Genomic DNA, 24,753 nt, shown 5'->3' on the forward strand with positions numbered 1-24,753 from the left:
CACATTGGATAAGAGAGTTAGAGCTGTGCTTGCAGTTGCAGAGCAGCAAATATTAATCAAACACTGACAAACAGTATTGTGAAAGGTTTTAATAAATGCCAAAAAATACCTAAACAAACTTAAGCAGGACTTTTTTTTTTTTTTTTTTTTTTTTTTTAAATCCGTGGTGTGCAGACCCTGGCAGGTATCTGCCTGTGATAAATGAAGAAATGCTTGGATATATAGTTTGCTTAAGTGTTCACTTTATTATTTGGTCAAATTGGGTTTGAATCCAAGATGAAGTCAGGAATTTCCTCTAATAACTGATACCAGAAAACGCGACTCTTATGTCTGCCGCAATGATAAACAAATTTCAGACTAGAATGTACTGAAATGCCTTTGTTTCGTCAAGATGGTTGCCATTTCCATTTTACACGAACTAATGAAACTGATTTTATACAGGACAAGAAAGCACTCACTCAGTGTTCAGTTCTTAATTATGCGACTGTGTAAGTGACATAATGGCCTCCACATTCTACAAATATTGGCTTTCAGACTGGTGCATATAGCCTGTTTTGAAAATAGTTTGAATAAAAAGGTTTTGTCCATAGAATACATTCAATTACTTTAATTCATAAGGCATTGTTCAAAATTATACTCTTTACTTTCCATATCCAAATGGTCATAGTACAAAATGATGATGGTGATGATAATGAACATTTTTTTAATTACATTCAATGATTTATTTCTGTAGCACATTTTAAAAGTGGAGCAAAGAACAACACACTCTTTAGACTGACAGATTTAACCTCTACATTTTAAGATGGTATGGCGTGAACTACTTTTATTCGGAATTCTGAAATATAAGCACTCGTCTCGGGCACCACATCCGATGAGGAACTCTTACAGTAATCCAATCAGTCTAATGCCAGAAGCCGTGACTTCCCGACTCAATGGATCTCCGTTCACTACTTCAAAAGGAGCACACAGGCAACGACTGGGTCCAAATTAAAAAAAATTTATTTACTACTCTCTACTAACACGGGATAAATGCAATAAATGATGATTAAGGTGCAAAGTGGAGCAAAAGAACAATGTTAATCAATAGCTGATAAGTGAGTAATGTGATAAATTGGGCAATGGTGGGAGAAAATATGTTTCAGCTATCAACCTATGTCCAAATGGCTATTCCAGTCTATTGCAAATCGTTACACGGTAAAAAAATAAAAATAAATTAAAAAAATAAATTAATTTAAAAAAATTTAAAAAAATCACAATTTCCCTCTATTTTACTATTGCTCAAGGAAAAGGTGTTTCAGTAGGACACAGAATTGTATCGTATCGCTTGAACACTTTAGGGATCTGCGCAGTCATGTCTGAATCTGAGTTCATGGATGGGGTAAAGGCATAGTCCTAATCCAGCAAAGTCTGACTAAACTTGTGACTTTGCAGATTTGATCTTGAAGCTGTAGTGAAATGTTAGACTAATTTGTTGGCTTGAATCTAAAAACACTAAATCCTGGCTTTATGTCAAAGTGTCAACCAAAAGTAGTTATCTACATATGAGAAATGATGTGGAGGAGTTTTTTTCAGTCTATCTCTAAGAAACACACCATATACTTTGATATTAGAGACAGAATTAATGAGGCAAACATACCGTACATCTGAATTCTCAACTCAAACATTTTGTCAGGTTGAGCCTAAAGATATTTTGGGGGATTTAGGAGATGTGACTATTTTCACATTTTTTGTAGTTTTTAAACAGTTAAAATTATTTTATTCTTCCTGTCGGTCAAATGATTTTAGCCCCTTCATTACCATTATCAACAAAAGCTGACAAAATTTTTATGTAGGTGGTCTACAAGGATGCCAAGTTTAGGACTGACAGGTTTGGGTATGATGTTTGTCAGTTTAAAGGATTACACAGATTTGTTTTGTTTTTTAAGCATACCAAAAAAAAACCCATCAGTGTTGAAATGAGTTTTCATTTATCTGCTTATTTTTAAAACCACAAGGTCTTTAGAAGTACAGAAAACTAGTTGATGTCCTTTGATTACAATGTGTCCATCAGCGAGAGTAGAAATCATGGTATGTGTGTGCATTATTGCTTAATAGCTGTTCTATTACACATATGTATGGATTATTTACATGTTTAGACAACAAATATCATCTTTGGAGTGTAAGTGTGAGGTGGATGATGTGTGTATGTTAAATGTGATTTTATTTATCTCGTGCTCATCCACACAGATAAAAAATCAGGATCTGCTATTGTGCTGCACTCCATCCGCTGGTAGGGATTTAGTGTCTCGCTAAAGGACATTACAACAGCTTGCCTCGAGTGTTTGCTCATAAAAGGCTTGAACCTAGCTTAAGGACATTGTTTGACTGCCTTCACATCACGTCATAATTCTCTAGACCAGCAGTGAACGCTGTGCATTACAGTAGAGCTTCTTCAGTTTGCACTGATTTTCCACTGCAGTTAAATGCTGTAAATGCATCCATCAAAACCCAGTAATCATAGTGACCGATGCCATGTACCTTCCCTTCCATTAATAGAGAAAACACACACAAACTGATTGGTGTTTAAAGTTTATTTTTAAAGGCAACCGAATTTAACATGAAAGTTAAAAGGTGGTGAGTCAAAATAACAAAATGAACTAAAGAATCAAGGCAATGTCAAGAAAGAGAAGGTGCAAGAAAAAACAAAACGTGCAGGAGGAGCAAGAAGGTGATTGCACAAGACAATAAGAAAACAAAGTGATAAGAGATGGGAGAGTGAGAAAGAAAAAGGCGGATGAAGCAAGAGAAAACAGCGTTCTCCAATTCACCCCTACTTGAATTCATAAAACAAATATCATTTTACATTCAAGTGGAGGGAGGGAGGTCCTCATTGGCAAAACAAGCTCACTCAATTTTACCATTATGAAACTGAGGGAGGGATGATGAGGGATTAGGTCTATTCCCCATTTCCCTCCTTTTATTGGTCACTCTCATTTATCTCACCATGCTATTGATCTCAATTTTACCAGACCATTTCTCCCTGCACTGCCTCCGTGCCACCGGCAGCACTTCATACATAATTGTAGGCCTGTTAAATGAATGCTGGACAATAAATAAACGCCAGGACGCAAACAATACAGCTGAAACAAACGCTCACCTGGTGAACGCAGCAGAGTGAAGATCCTCTTATCTTTGGACTGCAAAATAGATTCAGGCAGTGAGACTGAGACCTTAGACAATATTAAGTGATGGGAAAAGCACGCACACACACACCAGCATACATGCATGTATCACACTGATGTGCACAAAGAACCGCAAAGTCTGTCTTGTGAGGGACATATTTACACACAAAAAAAACATGCACTCAACTACAAGAGCGTAAAATGTGGCAGTAACCACTTTTCTAAACCTTCTGGCTTAGCAGCCAGTTGGAAGTGAGAGTGAGTGTGAGTGCTTTTATTTTCTTAGCACTGGCTGTCGGCTCGGGGACGGGCAGGAGATGGACTTTTTGCTGGGTTCTGCCCAAATGCAATCTCTCACAATGTCACCCGGCCAGCATGAACTCTTAGCTTTGCAGTCAGTGGCATTTCATGGCATAATTAAATTGAGGAAAGGCTGCAGGTACACAACAGGAGTGTTCTAACACTCTGGAAATAATGGCAAGTTTTGAGGAGAAAGGAAAAAAAAAAAAATGAAGCAGTGACTCCTGATCTGCAAGGGATAAATCTGGTTATGAAAGTGATAGTGGGTGTCAGGTGGAAAATAGAAATGTGTCAGCTACTACATGTATCTCAACATGCCTATCTAATTCACACACAACCAGAGAGCATATGGTTAGTGTGTGGATTGGGATTCAACTCCATACCTTACACGACTAATTAAAGCTTTACTGACATCAGATCATGCTGTATTGTGACTTTCCTCTTTGAATGTGTTCAAGGAAATTAGATGTAGCTCTGTTTGGAAGGGGTTAGTTCGAAGGGCAATGTACATGGGCCAAGAGTTAATGATCTCCATCAATGACTGCACCAACATCGTCATCAATGGCTGAAAAAGAAAACAGCAAATAATGGTTCTGAATGGCCCAGAGTTGAGACAGCCATAGAAAAGAGATTTATTTGGTATTTTGGGTAGTTTGATAATTAATACTTTACTAAATTTGTCAATACTTGACTTTAAATTATTTTAATTTTTACTTTACTAGCTAGTATCGTTAATAGCACAGTCTGCAGAAATTAGTGACAGTGGAGATTTCAAAAGGAACAGAAATGACTGAGTTGCTCAGGTAATAATTACATTACCCACCTTCACCTGTTAATCTAATCTGTGCCCAGTAGGGTTTAAGATGCACACAGACACCACTGCCAACGTTGATCTGGCAGGTTAATCACCTACTTTGCAAATTAGTTACTATGATCTCTTATGATAGTGTCAAACATTAAGAGCCTCCAAAAGAACGAGGTCAGATCTTTATTAAGGATTTAAAATGGATGCCAACACTGACGTCTTAAGATGGTGCCTTTGAATGTATTCCAGTATGTGACCAATCCTATTACATTTTATAGCTGTAAAAACAAGTTATAATTGAAATGTCACCATATTAAATACACAATGTGGGCATTAAATAAATCTGGAACGCACTCGTATTCCTTTACGTTCTATTCTATATACACTCACTGAGCACATTAGGAACACTACGGTGATACTGGGTAGGGCCTCCCTTTGCTCTAAAAACAGTCTCAGTTTTTCATGGCATGGATCCCACAACACTTTGGAAACTTTCCTTTGAGATTCTGGTCCATGTTGAAATGATTGCATCACATCATTTCTGAAGATTTGTCAGCTGCACAATCATGCTGCCAATCTCCTGTTCGGCCACATCCCAAAGGTGTTCCTTTATACTCAGATCTGCTGACTGGGGAGGCCACTGAAGTTTAGTGAACTCATTGTCATGTTCATGAAACCAGTTTGTGGCAACTTTTTTTTCTTTGTGACATGGTGCTTTATCATACTGGAAGTAGCCATTAGAATATGGTCAACTGTGGCCCTAAAGGGATGCACATGGTCAGCAAAAATACTCTGATAGGCTGTGGCATTCAAACAATGATTGACTGGTTTTAAGGGGCCCAAAGTGCCAAGAAAACAATCCTCACAACATAACGCCATCAGCAGGAGCCTGGACTTTTGACAAAAAGGCAGATTGGGTCCAAGGATTCAATCTGTTGACATCCGACAGTTCAGTTGTGTAGCCCATCCGCCTCATGGTTTGTGCCTTCTGAGATATTTTTTGCTTACCACATTTGTAAATAGTATTTACCTGAGTTACCATAGCTTCTCTGTGAGCACCAACCGATCTGGCCATTCTCCTCTGACCTCTCTCATCAGCAAGGCGTTTCCATACTGAGTATATTCTAGAGACTGTGGTGTGTGAAAATCCCAGGAGATCAGCTGTTTCAGATATTCTCAAACCAGCCTGTCTGGTATCAAACAATTATGCCGCCGTCAAAGTCACTGAGATCCCATTTTTCCCCATTCTGATGTTTGATGTGAACATTAACTGAAGCTTGTGACCTGAATCTGGATGATTTAATGCATTTCACTATTGCCACATGATTGGCTGATTGGATAATTGTAAGAATAAGCAGGTGTCACAGGTACTCCTAATTAAGTGCTCAATGAGTATTGTGCATCCACTCTATATAGCCTTCAATAACCCAGTAAAGCTGTATTTCGCAGCTTCCACTAGAGGCATCCTGCCAGTAAGCCTCTTAGCTACAACCTATATGTTTATCTAGCAGAAGAGGGAAGAAGGTGATCAAGATGACGAAGAAGATGGAAAAAAGGTGGGAGAATTGATAAAAAGAAAGAAAGATGTCAAGATTACAGATAGGTGGCAAGAATACAAAATGGTAAATGGACTGCACTTATATAGTGCTTACCAACCACTCAAAGCACTTTACACTACTGCACCCATTCTGCAATTTGCAGTTCAGTATCTTGGGCAAGGACACTTTGATATGCACACTGGAGGAGCTGGGGATCGAACCACTGACCTTCTGGTTAGTGGACGACCCACTCTACCTCCTGAGCCACAGCTGCCCCAAAACTGAACAGGAGATTGATGAGACAGAGCTAAAAGTAAAGATGGGTGAATGGCTAAGAGGAAGAGAGACAGAAAAAAATCATTCACTGATAGATGTAGATGGATCAAAAAGAGGGGAGGATTACTAACACTGTATCCCTGACCGGGCATAAATTAGTTGGTGAAGACAACCGAACAAGAAATAGCACTATAAACTCCAAATGCCTCATAACCCCAAAGACCACAAGGAAATGGTTAAAAGACTGTCTTTTTTCCGTTATCAAAAGCAACAAAGGCACAGAGGTGCACAATAAATTTTCATTTCAGTACACAGGAGAAAGAAGTACTTTGAAGAAAGTGTTGAAATCCTTCCCAAAGCTCTCTGCTGTAAGTCAATGCAGTACAGCTGAATTGCTGAACTTTTGTGTGGTAGGTAGAGGGAAAACAGTCAACTAAAGGGGGCTGATTTCAAAAAAGTATGAAGAACGTAATATGTTCAAAAAAGTGGTGTTGGTCTGTTCGAAGGATGCTGCAACCTTTCAGGTTCTAAAAAGTGCTTGAATCGAAAAGATTCAAAAGAATCTAACCAACTTGGGACATAGCTTTAATATGGGAAAGCATCATCTTTACACAGTCTACAAAATATGTACTGTATGTAAACAAGTATCAAATAGAGGCTAACTAGGGAATATGCAGCCATTTAAAAAGTTTTACAGAGCTGTACTAGACTGAAACTGCAAAAGCAAACAAAGAAAAATATCAGGCAGAGCAGCACAATCTGGCACATGCAATGCTCTTCTTCATTCTCTCACACACACACACACACACACACACACACACACACACACACACACACACTACACAAAACCACAGCTCCGGGCCATGCATTGTCCAATCATTTCTCTCTCCATCACAGCAAACAATATTGCCTAAGGATACGCATCTGAAGCATCTGGAGTTGCTCACAAGTGGACGCCCACTCCATCCCCTTAGAGTTGGTTCTCACAAAGCAGAAAAATTGAAAGAGAAAAAAAAAAAAAACAGTCCAAGCTGTGTGGGGTGAAATTAACGTCTTGTGAGAACAGGCATGGCTGGACTTTGGCTCCTCCAGGACCTAAGGATGCTTAATCTCACTGCAACATCTGGCAGAGGCTGAGCAAGCAGAGGAAACATCAAGGCATCCTACTGTCCAAAGGCTCTTGAGAAATTTCAGAGCTGAAAAAAGAAGTCATTCAGCTCTGTTCCACCCTTTCCATCCTTGGTCATTTTTCTCTCCCAATGAGGTTACTGTGAGTGTGTGGGTGTTGTTTATTTGCAGCCTATTGTTTTCAAGGGCTTATGAGTAAAAAGCTAGCCAGCAATCTTCCACAATCGATTGCTTATTTGAACACTAGAAATGTCTCGTGCGTTCGATGAAAAATGCAGTTAAGCTTTATCGATCGTAATGAATAGACAAATTGTGGCGTTATGCAGGGGGTCAGCCTTTTAGCCAATGGTATTCAAAACAACGATAGCAGTTGGAATTTGAATGAGGATCATGTACAAGCACCATTTGTTCCAGAAACAAACAAAATCTAGGTTAATACCACAATGACATCAGTACATTTAATATTTGCCTTTCACTCCATGTTTTCTCCTTCTTTGGCCTTGACGTACACGCATTTAGATAACATTCAAGTTTTTGGTCAATGATTTTGTTTTATTTCTCCTGAGCAAATAAGAACAAAATCCATAATCTGGTTTGGATGATCCAAAGTAATCTCCTACAACTACAGCCCCCACTCAAATCTATAATCCTGTATCTCTAGCAAACATCAAACCCCATTTTTTTATGCAGGGGAAAGGGAAAAAAATGTTTTTGTCGTCCCCTGAGGGTGAGATTAAGTTGAAGGTTTGTGTGTCTCAGAGAGAAAAGATCATTAGCCTTGATCAGATTGATTAAGATCAGCGTGGGCAGCTCGGAACATCCCTCCCCAAAACAAAGCACCAGGTCACTAAATCTATCAGTCAGTCTTAGAGGCCAGCCACACTGACCAGGGTTAGATTTGATCTGTTACTGTCCAATTGCATATGAGACATTTTTCTCTCAGCCGTGTCCATGGTCATGGTCTGTAGGACCATCAGTCGGAGGAAAATTAAAGATGACTATCCTTCCGCATCTGAATGAACAGCATACATTTTTACTGCTTCAGCCAGCTATGAGTTCTTCACTTTTTCTGTTTTTTTTTTTGTAACCATTTCTTAAACAGGGATAGACAGCTGACCACACACAGGCCTATTTCAGAAATTCTCTGTTTCACATATACATAGTCACATACATCAAGCTAAAAATGTCATCAAGACCACTCTGGGCTGTCTTTGTCAACCACTCTTAACACGCCAGCACAATCCAGTTCAGTCTTATGTTTAATGCCATGCGCAAGGGCATCTATCCCCTAGATCACCACTGCCTTCATCCTATAGTGCCATTTCTTTATTAGCCTCTACAGAAGCTCCACTGCACCAGACAATGAGGTAAACGTGTGCTTACATAATTAAACTATACATCACACATGTAGTCTTCCAGGGAGAGGACATGCTTGGCTATCAGTAAAGCGCGTGGCTAGTTCGCCGATAAAAACAGGTCAGTATCGCAAGTAGATCATCAATCGAGGGTCTACAATGTAAGAGCGGGGGCCAGCGGCCACCTTCCGGGGCACTGGCTTCCCCCATGGTTTTCAGCGTCTCTCTGCATCATCAATCTCAACCAACCTTTGAACACATGGCCACCAACACTAATTAGACCAAATGTGGTAACAGGGAAACCCAAAAAATAGAGGACAAAGGAGTGCGGTAACAGTCTGAGGGTTTGGTGTCAAAGACAGTGAGCCATTAAATGAATCTATCAAGCTGTTGTGTTGATACACAAAAAAAAACTGGGAGCTGGGAAGACAATTCCTTGTTTTTAATTAAATTGACTACGGAGAACATGAATTAATTGAGGTGTTGGCGTTTACATTTTAGGACTTTTCAGTTTTAGATTTACTGAGTAACTCCAAATAACAATATCCTCACCCTGGAGTATGTTTTTGTGTCTAAAACACTGAACATTTTTTAAATTCTTAAAAAAGCCAAGGGAGCTTTCACATTAGATTTATGATGTCGCTGGAGAAAACACCTAGACCTCAGCACAACGAGTTGTGTTACCCCCCCTCAAATTGTTGGGAGCACACATAATTAATAGGAAGCTTAACCTACAACGCATGCCCTCGCCCAGTGCAAAGAAATACCTGCAGAACATTCTTCAAATGATTAAGAAAACTGCAGGTGCTGAGCTGAAAAGTTTGGCCTAATTGACATTCCTTTGACATATGCAAAGACAAACATCAGTCCACAATATTTGCTACTGTGAGACACTTCTAAGTACTGAACTATGAGCTGGTTTATCTGTAAATGTGTTGGAGAGTCTGGTAAAAGTTAACAGAGGACCCCACGGTCCCTCAGAGGTTGCCTACCCCTCCTTGAGTTGGTCACAGAGGAAAATCACCCCTCTTCATCACCTTCCCCTGCTCTTCTCCACCTCCTCTTCTCTCTGACGCACAAAGATTTCTTGCCCCTCACTTCACTCTCCATCAGTCTGGCTGGCCTACTCTGTCAGGCAACGTTGCCAGGTATGGTAGGATTGCCACCATTTATTGCTCTTCCCAACCTTCGCCTTGACATTATCCCATTAAGAGCTTCAGTGTTACTGACATGAGACACAGCTGCAAGGGCACGCACACACACAGACACATACAGACACGCGCACACGCTCACAGTCATTACAAAAGGCTTGCATTTCTCATGTACGACAAAAACTGAGAAAATGTCAAATTCAAACTGTCAACTTCAAGTACTCACATTCTACATATCAAGCAGAGACCACAATTCAAATAGAGTTCACTGGGTTAGTTGATAACAATAAAACGATACTATGACACGTGCTTCTATATTTCCAATATGCCACAAGATAAATAATTCACACTCAGTATAAAGCCTGAGAGACAACTGCAGCAGTAAAGTTTTCAGCGTTAAAAGAAAAACCTGGAGGAAGAGGGTGTTATAGGGATTTCCCCTGCTGGTTCAGGTCGTGTGATAGGCAATCCATCACGTCCAACTCAGCGAGGAGGAAATGCAACTCCAAAACATGCAAACAGACACACACACACACACCCAGACACTAGTTTGCCACTCGACACATAAATGAAAAAAAAAAGCCTGTTTCTGTCAATCTGAGTGTCTGATTTGACAGACTGACAGACTCAGTCAACCAGAGGGTGAGCCTCTTCCTGATCAGTGCAGAGTGGAGACAGACAACAGCCTGCAGACAGCTAAAGCTGATCTATCCATAAAGTCTGCTGCATCCAGGACTGGGTCAGTGCCTGGCCCAACGGCTAATGAGGCCCCTCAGGGGCCCCGACTGGCAGCCTTAGTTCACCATTGTTGGAGATAGGACAGGGAGGAAAGCAGGAAGACAGCATCTCAAAATCACCATGTCATATCTTGTTAACTTTAACAAAACCTTGCTTACTGGTAAATTGGCTCAAGATTGCCTAGCTACCATGACATTTGTCCATTTTTTAAGTGAATTATAGCACCATATGCTTATAACTAGAGAGATAAAACACAGTCAAAACAGAATAAAAATAAAAAAGACAAGGTAAAATAAACGAGATAAAACAGGAATGATTTTAGTTGTACATCCATTGCTTTAGTCTTATTCAGAAACTGTAATTTAGGCCCCCTGGAAGTCACTTATAACCGCAGTCCAAACTGACAATGCCCCTCCTAGGAGGGAGGGCAAAGAGCATTAACAAGCAGCCAGCATCAGAATCCATGACAGCATTAAAGGAAGTCATCAGAGGGCCTGAGGAGTAAAACATTGGTCTTACCTTCAACAGCATACTCTTCAGCTTCAGGGGAGGGTCCAAGGGGAATGCATGGAAGAGAGACAAAAAGAGCATTGGATGTTATTTTTTTTTCAAATAAAGCTTTTACAAGATAAAATCTAAATAAAGACTGCCAATGAGGCTTGAGGTCTTGGAGACTTGACAACAAAACAAAATTAAGTCTTCCCCGAATATGTAATCTTATGTCTTTTATCTGAATCTCTTAAAATCGTATAGTAATAGTCCAATAATTCCACAAACACACAAATTACTCTCTTATAGAAATGTCCAGTAGGAGTGTGGAGGACCGTCAACCAGCATACTGTAACCACACTACCCCCTGTAGGGAGCAGGAGGCTTCAGTCAAAGAGGATTCCCAACTGAGACAGTGACTCTCACACATTTCTCTCTGGCTAATGACACAGTTAAGGGGAATCTAAGAGATCAGGCTCCAGCAGGACACTTTACTTAAAAAAAGCTACCCCTTCAGCGGCAGAGGCCAATTTGTAATGCTAGAAAATAAAACCGCAGCTGCCTGCCCTTCTAGAAACCCCATGTTGGAAGAAGAGGTGCAAACCAAGAATGCAAAACAGCCTCTAGTCTGGCATGGCATCCCTGTGGAGAACTTGGCATCTTGATCTGTTGGGCCTGGGTCTTCATGGGTATTGCTGCTGTATTAGGCTGTTGCACGGTCAGTAATATTCTAATTTGACTCTACATTGCACTGGTTCGTTGTGTCTGTATGGTACAGCTTTTCAGTCAGAGCATTAACGGCAGCTGCAGTAGAGGTTTCCTCACAGGCATTCTGTGCCAGAGCAGCAGACAATTTATGGAAAACTATGAGGTCAAGCAAAGTGAAAAAATATAATATATTTTAGAAATTTCAAGGGCAAATCTATTTTTATTTGGTCGACATAAGTCCCGTGCGTTGGGAAGCCTACACTGTTACAGTTGCTTTTAGCATTAAGATTTGATGATAACAGCAGGCATTTGAAAATCTGAAAGACTATTTGGCATCCAACGTGGCTGAAAAGTAAGGAAGTAAACCAGATATCACATAACATCCCAGCACAGTTCCTGAAAAGGGATTCTCTTGAATGCACCCTCTTGAATTCAACCCTGCATGAATCAAATCTTAGGTCTGCTTGTGAATTCTGTACTATTAATGACCTTTATGAAAGCATCTTCAAAGGGTCTTGAGCTTAGACAGTGATATTACAGGTAACTGAAACCACAGGGTTGATAAAATGCTAACTCCAGGAGATATAACATTCATTTTGCTCCTCTGCTGACCCCCTCAACATGGAGCTAGGAGGCCATACAACAGCAAACCTCAAGAACATCTAAAAAAGACACTGACTTTTTCAGTTAAAGGATGCTCTCACCGTACATCCCTTTTGCCTGAACTGCCCTGAACCAAGTTCAGTGAGTCAAGGCGATTGTCATAAGCACTGACATTTACCATAAAACCATCAACATTAAATTATAAAGATTAAATCTCTCTGTAGGTGTAGACAGTTTGGGAGGCATTTAAATAGCAGAAAGGATACGAGCATGCTGATTGAAAGTCCTTCATGAATGACAGAGCATTTACCAAGATGAGACACGGGGACCATATTTGTCTGATGTGGAGTAGAGGTTGTTTATATAATCTCTGGCCATGACTGTCTTTCCTCTCATCTCAACTCTGATCATAGTCCATCATCCTGTCTTTCATTGTCCTCCCTTGTATCTTCCTCTCTCTCTCTCTCCAAAGCTGAAGCAAAGGATGTTTGATGTATAGAAGAGGTTGTTTATATCACCACCAGCCATGGCTCTGCCTTTCCCCCCACTCATCTCTCCACAAAGTGCATCATCCTCTCTTTGTTTGTGGTCCCTTTGTCTCTCTGTCAAAACTCAAACATCATAAAGAGTGTGTTTCGGTGGAATAGAGGGAAACTGCCTCTGTTCAGACATGGAGAAATACAAAAAAACAAAAAAAAACATGTTTTTAAAAAATTCCGAAACACAAATTTATCTCTTGGGTAGCCTGGATGTTGCTTTACTTGAATTAAATTCAGGAGGAATAGCACCCTTCTAAGATATATCTCTCTATCTATATCTATATCTATCTATATATATATATATATAGTGTTTCAATCAATCACATTCAAGCTCAAACTTTTTCATCTGCATTTTTGAGACATTCCCCTTATTGCACCCTGAAAGATATTGCTGATATCTTGAGAACGTTAAGAGCCATCCTTCAAGAGGCTACAAGAATGTTGAGCATCGCTAATTATGAAAGCCATATCATTTTAAGGTTGACTCTTACTTGACAGATATTCTGAGAAAGTAGTCTTTCTAACTGGAATTACTTGTGAAATCTAGCCTTGAGAAAGAAATATGATTTCAGTCGGACACTTGATGGGATATGCCCGTCCCCACTGAGCTTTTCCCTTTCATCCAATTGATAGTTTCCAGTAGTCTTTACCACTCATTATCCTTATCCCAGAGCTGTTTTTTCAATAGGGCGTATCCCCTACAGCCTCAGGCTTTGAGCTCCACAGGGATTCTAGTCTTTTCAATGTACTTTGTGATTCATATGGGAATGTGGAGAACGTTTGTCAGAGGAAAATGCTCAAAAGCTTTTCTATGTATATGTGATGCCCCTGCACAAAATTGGGGCCCATTGCTAAGGCTTAGAATTCATTCTGTGATAATGAGAGGAATATGCATTCTTTATTCTTTTATAACCTTTTCCACCCGAAAGAAATCTAAATAGCTGAAATGTAGACATGCACTTGTGTCAAATTGACAGCTAGTCAAATGTGACATTTCTTCCCTATATCTCTAAATTAGTGTGCAATACCCTCAGCAACAAACGCAATAAAAAAGGCTAAATTAATCATGAAGACAGTAAGAGGGTATAAGAGAGCAGAAATCAGACGTGGGCTGCAATAAAAATAAATAACTACCAAAGTAAAATTCAGATGGAAGCAGTGAAGAAGCTGGATTTCTTCACCAATTCATCCCTGGGGGCTTTGGAGGCAAATGAGAGACTTTTCAGACCTAATCCTCACCAAGCTAACTAAAGGATTTACCAAGGGGTGAAAAGCATGCCTGCATTGAAAAACAATCTCCTCTCTATCACCATCATTCCATTTCTTTACACCTGAATGAAGCTACACAATTAACTGTTCGTTGCATACAAAAAGAGCATGAATCGGCGTAAAGTAATATTGCAGGGTACAACACTAGTTGTTAATATGCATAACAGTTTAAACATGCAGTGGGGTCCAAAAGGCTGAGACCACTTCCCCGTTCACATTAATGGGAAAGTGGTAATTGTAAATTTATCAGCATAACTGCAAAAATATTACACTTTAACTGCATTTTGAATGCTATTGAAAAGTATTTAGGAATTATATGAAAAAAAGATATATACTAAATGAGATATGTTTGCACAAAGAATTGTGACTAAACCAAGGTGACTAATGACTTCTTCTAAGTCATTCTCTCAGTAAATATTCAGTCAGTTAATCTTAGAAATCAACCAGTGTTCACCAGTCCTGAGAAAAACAATCTAATGTGATTGTTGACTTCTTTTTAAAAATAATCATCTACAATTTTCAGAATAATCTTCTCATTATAGATAAAGGGATGAAGCACAGCAGCAAGTCCTCACAGAGCGAGTTCAAGCTGATCATCAGAGGCAGAAAAGAAAGTGACTGTATAGCCTACATTTATACGCAGCCAGAGATGCAGGCTCCAACATAGTTTTACAAAACTTTATGGAATAGCCACAAACTGTGAGTTACACAGTAGGGTGTATTTGTAATTTTTATGTATTTTTAATAACAGTAATTAAGAAATTATCCCTTGTTAATTTTCACTCTAACAATAAACAACTGCAAATTGGATAAACTTGAACTGGATTATATTTTTCTATTAAATAATAAATACAGATAGATATTCAGTGATGGGAGCTTTACTACTACTTTATGACACAGCTAGCAAAATTGTATTATATCTTGGCATTGGCTGTGCTACTGTTAAAGTTGTTACAGTGTAAATACCTGGTAACTATACTGATCTACTGTATAACAGTGTACAGTGAATAGGATACCAGTTTAGTACTGTATGTACATATGTATGCATATATATTCATAAAATGAAAAGCTAGATGATAAAGATATGAGTGTTGAATTCAATATATTATATTTTTAAAGGAAAAAAAAACCTTCAGCATGCAGTTAAGTATTGACTTTGTTATTATTTCAAAACAGTACATCACTGCAATGACTTAAAGGGCACATATTAGGCTAAGTAGTCATTACCTGCTATACGGATGTTGCAACAAGAGGGGGAGAGTGGCATCCTGTTGTTGAATGGACAAAACAACAAGAATACCTTGCAGTCTAATGCAATCTAGTGCAACAGCTGTGCAATGAAATTTATGAAGCACATGATATTGAATTCTTGTGGAGACAGTCACAAAGAGGTCGTAATGTAATACCATGTATTTTAAAATGAACTGTATCTATGGATAAGAAATTGTACTAAAGTTTCTTTTGACCATAGAGAGGCCGTATTTCTGCTGTAAATATCAAAAATTTCAAATACCTGGCCACTGTAGTGGAAATTAACTAAACTGACCTTTTTGTTGTATCTCTCAAAATTGTAAATAGAATTATTAGAGTGTGTTTCACTCTTAATATTATTAACTCGTATACAATTTAATCCCTCCACTACCCTGGCATTTTAGTTAATCATATGATGAGATCAATGAAGCATTCTTGGTATAGTCAGACGACATTCTCCTTGTCACCGTGAAAGACTGAAAATGCGACTAACAAATGATCACACTGTATTCTGTCAGTTCAGGAAATGAATGGAAAGGAAACTGCTCGGACAGTGTGGTCTTGGTACACGGTATAAAAGAGGGTGACGTTCCATTTATTCTTTTGAAGGTGGTTTAAAATGTACTGCTTCCAATGCGCCTGAATTCAAGCAGACTTGAAATTGATATCCGGATTGATGCGATTATTTAATTGTGAAAAATACTGGCCCTTTTGATTTCTTTGGTATAACTTGTATTGAGTTCTATGCAATAAACCACAGTGTAGCCACACAAAGAGCCACACTTAATCTGAAATTTCTGTCCCGCTTTGGATTCAGTCTTATTTTAACCTTCAAATGCAAACCATTATTTTGCATGGTCCCTGTCTTGTGATCACTGTAGCTGCCATTGGGAGATTTTGAAAGTCTTTTATTTTGGCCAACAGAGTGTCTCTCAGGGAACTGAGATTTCAAAAGGCAAGAGGGAAGAGAAAAAGCCATTTCCATCCAAGGCTATTTGACATGACTTCAGAGAGGCACCCAGGAAAAGAAACGACAACATTAGTGAATAACAGAGAGAGTGAGCATAAGGAACACAAGCAGATGGACAGAAACGTGTACACACACTCCCTATACAGCCCTTTTCCTCCCTCTTTACATTCTAATCAGAGGGAGACTTTGTCCTGAGCTCTCCCACATTGTCAGAAACTCTCCCTCTGAGTGACAAGTTAATCCGCACCAAATCTCAACAGCGACACACAAAACTTCTACCCTATAATTGTACAACTGTAGTTGAGGCTTTCTAACCCTGATAAAGAAACAAAACAAAAAAACAAATTGACTGATTTATCTAGCAAAAACACAACATATACAGTATTCCGCAATTGAATACAGGATGTCAGGAAGGGAAAGAGACCTTGGGTCAAATGGAAGGGATTAGACGGATGTAACATTAAACAAATGTGTAGGGTTTTTTTTACTCTGAGCAGTAAAAGCTGTTTTCCATCTCATGAATACTTAAAATGTCCTTTATTAAGGCAATATTTTAAAATATGGTATACTGTATACCCCACCGGTTTCAAAGTAATGTCAATTGATTTATGAAAAATAAGACAGCATTAATAATTTTAAAACAATGCAGTTATTGCATCCTAAAGGATATTTCAGTTTTATGAAGATTATCAGGATTTGAAGAAATTGTATTTTTTATCCCTGTGGGGTATTTTATGCTCACACTTATAAATATCAGTTGTGTTTTCTCTTTGTCTGAAAATCTAATAGTTAACATTAGATGGGAAAATGTTTGTGTATTTGTTAGACATGGCAGTTCATCTTGCCTTGCCTTACCAATGGCAGCTCTGCCAAGGAGCTAATGTTTTTGGTCCATTTCATTTGTTAGTTTGATAATAGCAGGATATCTCGAAAACTTTGCTGATAAATTTCCCATTAAATTCCACCATTCTGGTGGAAAAGCATTGGCCATGAGACAAGGAACAAGCGATTTGTTTGTGAAGCAAGAAGCATCAAGAATTTTGTGTTTTTTGTTGTCTTTTTAGCACTGTGATGGGGCATTTCAAAACATTTTCACAGCGTTCGCATGAACTTCTGCGCAGGTGCCTGTCTATCACACTCCAGACATTTTCTATTATTATTCTTCATTATTATACAGAGTTATGCACTCTGGGTGCTTTCTAGACAAGTTTTCTAATAGAAAAAAAAAATCATACACATCTGTAGTATATCTGTAGCAGCAGCGGCGTTAAAGAGCGACGAGTGTAACCTCGCACAGTGCTGACTCATAAAGCAAAAGCAGGTCTTGGAGGGAGGTCAGGAAAAGGTAATAACTTTAGAAATGAATGGGGGTGCACCTCTTCTGCCAATGACATCCCAGCTCTGCGAGTTAAAGTTAGAGAACGGGGTAAAGGCAATGGTTGACATATATCAGGACCCTTTGACAAGGTTCAACAAGGACAAGGTCATGCCGAAATAAACAGAGATAAAGAGAGACAGGAAGAAACTGAGAAAAAAAATGTGTAGACTACAGGTGGAGATAAAACAGTCCTTCCTTGGCAGTGGGCTACATTAGATAGAAAATTATCTTTATTTTAAAAACTGAGTCCTCTTTAATGTGTGGTTCATGAATTCAATGTAAAGCTTTATAATAAAGCCATTTTATCATACCGTGTGGACAGACAGGTTTTGAGGATAATGAGCTGTATAACAACGCAGCAGTTGGATTATTTTCTCAGTTCAAATGAGACAGAGGCTAATTAGGCGAGAGATGATCGCTTATCTACGACTGGGAAGAGCAAGAGGCGAGAGAAGGCAAAAAGACGGTAAAGGAAGACAATTTGTTGATGCTCAGATAAGATATGGGCGTGGAGGGGTGGGGGATTTATCAAAAACACAAGATTATATAACTAACTGTTCTGTGTAGAGCTGCAATAAAAACGTTTCGAGAGGTCAAACCTAGCTTGAAATTCTAGGCAACCTACATAAAGTTTGTAAGGTGACTTGATTTAAATAGATCATTTCCATTCCACTTCCTCCAGTGTGTGTGTGTGTGTGTGTGTCAGGTGATTGACAGGAAGAAAAGTGTAACATAATACAGAACTGATATCAAAACTCAACTGAGGCACGATGAAACATTTTGAAAAAAACTTACACTTTGACTAAATCAAATGAGGGCTTCATATTTGCTGTGATGGATTATCCGACTGTCTATTTTCAAGTCTGTGGAACTTGTTTTTCGCTATAGACAAGGATTGATGGCAGAAAATGGCCTCTTATGAGAGGAAGAAAATGAGCCCTGATATCTCTAGATAGTATATCTAGCTCTGCTGACTGTGTGCAGACAACAAGAGGAAACAAGCAGACAACCAGTGGTGGAAAATAACTAAGTACATTTACTAAAGTAGTGTACTTAAGTACAATTTTGAGGTACTTTTACTTTACTTGAGTATTTCCATTTTATGCTACTTTATACTTCCACTCTACTACATTTATTTGATAGCTTTAGTTACTAGTTACTTTTATGATGAAGATTTGACACAATGGATAAAAGCTTGTTATATGCTTTTAGAATACAAACACATTGTCAAAGATGAAACCAGTGGTTCCCAACCTTTTTGCCTTCTGACGTCTTACAAAAAAGAAGCGTGTAGTTGGGGTCCCATTCCAGATGTCTATGAGTTGTTAACAGCTCCACAAAACAAGGATTTTTTCCTCTAACTTTCTCACATGGTTTCATTTCAATAAATATTCAAATGATCCAACATCTAACCAAAAATCTGAGAAATTAGAGAAAAGTCTAAAAAGTGAAAACAGATGTGTATAAGAACTTTGTTTTATCTTCTTTCCTCTCCCATGAACGTAGGTGTCCCTCTTTATCAAATTGTATATAAAGTAGTTTAAAGCTCCATCAGTAACATGCTGCTGACACACTGATGCTTCAGTATTAGTCATCTAATGATGTTATATACAATAATATATCAGTTAGAGGAACCAAACCAGTACTTTTGTTTCAGTACTTTCACTACATTTTGCTGCTAATACTTATGTACTTTCCCTTAAGTATGATTTTTCATGCAGGACCTTTACTTCTAATGGAGTATTTTTACATTGCTGTATTGGTACTTTTACTTAAGTAAAGGATCTTATACTTATTCTACCAGCGCAGACCATTGACAAAAACTAAGACATTAAATGCATTCCATGTGGCAGAGAAAGCTTAAAAACACTACTAAAAACACTGATAAAAAGTTAACACTATAAAATATTAATATTGGAAAAAGTGGCAGGTATTTAATTCAAATATTTCCTTCGTATGCGTGTGTGTGAAGCCAGGGAATGAGTGTGTCTTTCACCAGTCAAGCATTGGCCTGGCTGCCTTCCTGTCCATTAGGGCCCTCCAGCCTAGCGGACTTAATGACATTTGATTTTCAACTCTGCTCATTTTTCACTACATTTAACTTTGATTTTAAACTCCATTGAAGTTTGTATTAATAACATTCACGTGTCACCGCAATCAAATTCTGGAGTAATGACCAGTGCTCAGTTAACTAACATTCATTTAAGGGCGGAGGAGAAGCATAGTCGTGTTTCTATTCAAGATGTGCCATGGCAGTGAGTGAACTGCATTCCTTACAGTCACTGATGACTGCAAGATGAACTGGGGGAGCTTCTCATCTTTGAAAGGGATGTCATTCATTGTTACACTGATTAAATTTAAGTACTGGATTGCTGGGGTAACAAAAAGGAAACTCTACTCATTATATAACATTTCTCCGTACTGTTCAAAGCATTCCAGTTTTTTTTGTTTTTTTTCAGATGAAATGTTTTAGCTTACAAAACCTGCCTTGTGTATATCTGTACTTCTACATCAGTCACTGATTACCTTCATGTCCCAGAACGCTTTCTAACAACCCCCTGACAACAATGCAGCAGGTTGCATGTGTAGGTAGAAACAACGAGTAACAGCTGACCACCGCACCATCCAAACAAAACATGTCTTGTGGCCTCCTGGCATTGTGTTCTATTAAGGTTGCTGTCAGTGGGGTATTTCTGCATCCTCTACAGTGAGTTTCTCCCTGCGTGACTGCTCAACACTGATGTAAAATGGCAGCTCTAGTAAGACCCAGCAAGCCCTTGCTCTTTGATTATAAGGGGCTGAAACCAAAACCTGACATTTACTGTCGGTGTTTCATACGGATGAGATTTTTTTTTTTTTTTTTGGCAAATAAAGTGTACTCTAGCTGTGCCGGCAGTATCTTAACGGGGCATCATGTCACCTGTACTTGGACAGTCGTCTGTGGTTATGAGACACACACATGACCAAGCAGCAGATGTGCGTGTATTTTAAGGGTGATTTGAGTTTGGACACACTGGATAATACAAAACTTTTCAGGATTTCAGGAGTGCATATGTTTTTAAGAAGAAAAAAAAAAGTTATACTCAAACTAAATTAAAGGTGACATGTAGTCTCCCCGAATACAGACTATATTCTCTACATCTAGATAAATCTGACTTTTTATGAGAATTTGAAATGAGTTCTTGTGCTCTAACTAATCCCTGTTCAAGGTGACCTAAAAGAGAATTAGTTCGCATTGCTCACAAAATCTCCGACTATGATCATGACATGAGGAGATCATGGTTTTTGTTCCCCACTACCAAATCCTCTGTCAGATTATTTCTTCCAATGAATAAAACAAAGTTTAGATGATTAGACAAATACACAAACATACAAGGTTATGTTCAGATTGCTAGAGTATTTTGGGTTTTTAAATCAGCATTTAATCTACTACAGGATCTTATATTCTTCAATCACATTTCATGCTGAAGGCACTGCATGTTCACTGCAGTGGCCCCTATGTGAGTGTTCATGTTCTACATGTGGAGTTGTGATATGCTGAACCAATAATCTACATCCACTCATCATAAACAACCTGTGCACATAGGCTTTATTACACATGATGAACAGTTATCTAAAATAAGGAAGGCCTTAGAGTACACAGGTATCAATCAAAATAAACCTTAAGAACTAGTTTTACTATTTAGTGGCACACTGACATAATGGATGCAAGAAAACGGCTATTTGTGGTATCAAATTATACTGTGAGCCTCCAAGCAACTGCCACGGAGCACATAAGTGAGTTTCAGTCAAACAGAGGCCATTTGCTTTTACAGAGAACAACATGCCTATAATAAAGCCCGTGTTTACAAGCTAGACAAGTATAGACTGCAAACTGGTGTGAAAGGAGAAACCAAGAAAGGGGATGACATCATTGCCTGTTCAAGACAGCCTGCCAACATAATCTCTTAAGTCTCTGCCTATTTGAAGCCACTTTCTGAGCCATCAGCAGTGATTAGATATCAACTGGAAGTGTGGCTGCCACACTTTGGGGATTTTACTTTAAGTTTCATTCATGCTCTCAGACTCTACTGAGTGACTGGTGTAAAGAAAAGTCAAACGACTCTCATTTGACGTCAAAGCACTGCAGTGACATTATACCCTTTGGGCTCAGCATCTCAACTCTCTAACCCTATAACAAAGACACTCTGCAGAGTCGTTTCTGTGTGTGGCTGTAAAGAATGTAACTAATGGTGCCGGGGTTCGATATTTGGTCCCCAGTGGGGTTCCCCCCTGCTAGAGATATGCATACTTATGATGCTGTGAGGTGATTTGCATAACGAGGTTCACTAAGATGACACATATAGTTACGTTCAACCAGCAGCCGTAGATCCACCTCACTGATGTCACTAACTGTTAGCTGGCAGCCAGTCAGCTCCCTCCCTGAGCCCAACAACTTTGAGCAAAGACACATCACCACACATTACGCAACTGCCATGTTTGCTGCTCCATTTCTCTGCCAGACCCCTGACTGGGTGGGCTGATGCCTCTTGCTGCTCCCATCACGTGCTCTATTGTGATCTAATGATGTGTTTCTATCATGTTTAATTCAGCTACGTAGATGGCTTTTTATTAGGTCTCAACAAATTATTTGTGGCATGGTGCAAAAAAGTTCAATGAGTCACTGAACAAGGCAAAAAGAAAAATTTTATTTATCCGGCACTCTACATTAAACCCTGTGTTTAGAAAAAAAAGGAACATGCTTGTGTCATAAGATTTATTTATTTATTTATTTTTGCTGCAGGAAGGTCAGGGGAGGCATGGTGCAGGATGGGAGGAGGTGGTCTGACAGTTCATCGATGGCAGCAGCACAGTAGTATCGACACTAACAACTCACTGGGGAGGGCAAATCTTATCTTTGCAAAGCTAGGAAGACGGGGGAGATGGGAGGAAGGGGGAGATAATGGGAAAAGAGGAGTGGGAGAGAGGATGGGGGAGGGAGTTGGGGGGGGGGGTATGAGATGAAGGAAACCTTGGCAGAGGGCTTATCTCTTATGTGAAATAAGAAGCAGGATGAGACTGTTGTTTAAGGGTAGGGCACTGAATAGAAATCTACACAATTCAATGAAACAACAAGCCATGCAGTCAAAACTTTGAAACAAAAATGGCCAAATTGTCTGGTGCACTTTCATTTTAGTCATTTTTCATTTATCTCCCCTCACCCATCTGTGGCCTTCAGCCATGCATTTGTTTTGAAGAGAGACAGTGTTAGACAGTGTGGTGTGTCAGAAAAACATTCGGTTGCAAAATATACAGTTGAAGACGCTGAGATAATGGTCGATCATCTTACTAGTGGTCTCTTTTGCGTATTTGTTTTAGAGAGACATCAAAATAACTAGTCAATATTGTAAAGTTATTTTTGAATGAGGAAATAGATGTTGAAATTGAAGTACTGAATGAAGTGTTTCACTCTTATGTTTCATATTAGATAAAAACTTTTCAAATGCAACAACAAAACCTTCAAAACTGCATTTCCTTATTTTAGAATGATTGATTTAGACAGCAGAATTATATATAAATGAACCTAAAATATGATATGGTCATGATAAGATACAACTGAAAAACAAAAAATTTACAGATTGAATCATTTTCCAGATGAAGGTGTCTGACATCATCCTGGATTGGGGAGGAATTTCACTCAAAACTCACTTTAATAAATCAAGGACTATTTGACGGGAGAGAATGTGTTACACTCAGCATGTGTTGAATAAATTACTGGTAGCTATAAAAGAGCTAAAAAAGTTTGACCCAGTCCAACTTTTGTTTGCCTGTAGAGAAGAAATGGCTCTAGCATGCAGATGCTATCGACAAACAACCAGATGATTGAAAAGAGGGCACCTATAAGAAGATATTTTGTGTTTCCACTTTGGGGCACACAAGGTATCTCGTCAGTCTTTTTGAAAATGTTTTTTTTTTTCCTTTACATTACAGGAAAGTATGTTGTTTGAATGGGGAAAGTAACACTTGAAGTAGCTCTTAAGAATTAAATAATGGCCTGGGCTGAGATAATACCAGTTTGAATATCAGTCTCAGAGGACATGTTATAATTTGTTGGGAAAACTGCCAGAGAAAATCTAAAGGAAAAAAAAACATGCAAGAAAAACTGACAAGGCAGCCTGGAAGACCAACAGCATCCAAGAAAGAAGGGGGATGAGCAGAGCAAAACAAACAAGCTGAGAGCAAATAAAGGGAGGGACAATAAAAAGGAGGAACAGTGGAATGGGGGGTGACAAATCTCTTAATCTCTCCCTCGCTCTGTTTGTTTTGTGCTGGTTTTGGCCTCAAGTCGCCCCTCGATCCCCTCGTAAATTGCCTGTGTCGATTCAGCCTTACAAGCTTCCGCACACTCCCCGAGTCCCTGTTAAAATGGTCACGCCAATAAAAGCCCATTCACTTGTAATGAATTGAGACAGAAGCTAAAGACTAAAGGGGCTGATTTAGTGACAATTGTTGATGATCCTCGATTGAGTTAGGATTGAGCTAGCCAGCCTCTCCAGTCCTACAACATGGCTGGTATTGTTGGGGATTTCTGAAAGAAAAAGAAGGCTGCCAATTCCCAGTCCTTCTCATCCATCTCTGAAATAGACTTCTCAACAATGTACAGTATGAAGGGAAACACCTCACTCTGGAGACATTGTAACTGAATCTTTGAACGTATAGCATGCTCACAGCTGTGCATTGTGATGAGCAGGATTCTGCTATGTTCCTCCAGACACAAAACACCACCAATGCAGACATAACAAAACAGAAAGGAAATAGGTTATCATAGCATGTCTTCTGATTCCAACTGCCTAATAAATTTAACACGAGATGCTCCAATTATAGTGACAGAAGCTCAAACTGTTCCTACATAAGTATGTGTTTAGATGGAATGTCACAGCTCAGTCCTTGCCTTTCTGATAACAGCCCGAGGAAGTCACTCTAAATCTCCAAGTACCACAGATTGGGGGGGGTCTCCATAGTAGGGTATTGGCAGTCAAATCCTGCAGGGTGGCATTGTGAGTGAACTGCTGATGCTGTAATCTCCAGGTAAGCTGTTGTAACGCTCACATCCC

The 24,753-nt window shown here is 39.1% G+C and overlaps 1 protein-coding gene across 1 annotated transcript in view; it reads right to left on the reverse strand.

Annotated features, from left to right (window-relative positions):
- nrxn2b (neurexin 2b) overlaps nucleotides 1-24,753 on the reverse strand; it is a 556,614-nt gene that overhangs the window by 505,600 nt on the left and 26,261 nt on the right. Inside the window, exon 2 of the mRNA XM_040140983.1 lies at nucleotides 10,972-10,992. Coding sequence (XP_039996917.1) covers nucleotides 10,972-10,992 — 21 coding nt within the window. The remainder of the gene's footprint in view (nucleotides 1-10,971; nucleotides 10,993-24,753) is intronic.

The sequence above is a fragment of the Xiphias gladius genome, chromosome 12 (genome assembly GCF_016859285.1).
Source record: "Xiphias gladius isolate SHS-SW01 ecotype Sanya breed wild chromosome 12, ASM1685928v1, whole genome shotgun sequence".
Taxonomy (NCBI): Eukaryota; Metazoa; Chordata; class Actinopteri; order Istiophoriformes; family Xiphiidae; genus Xiphias; species Xiphias gladius.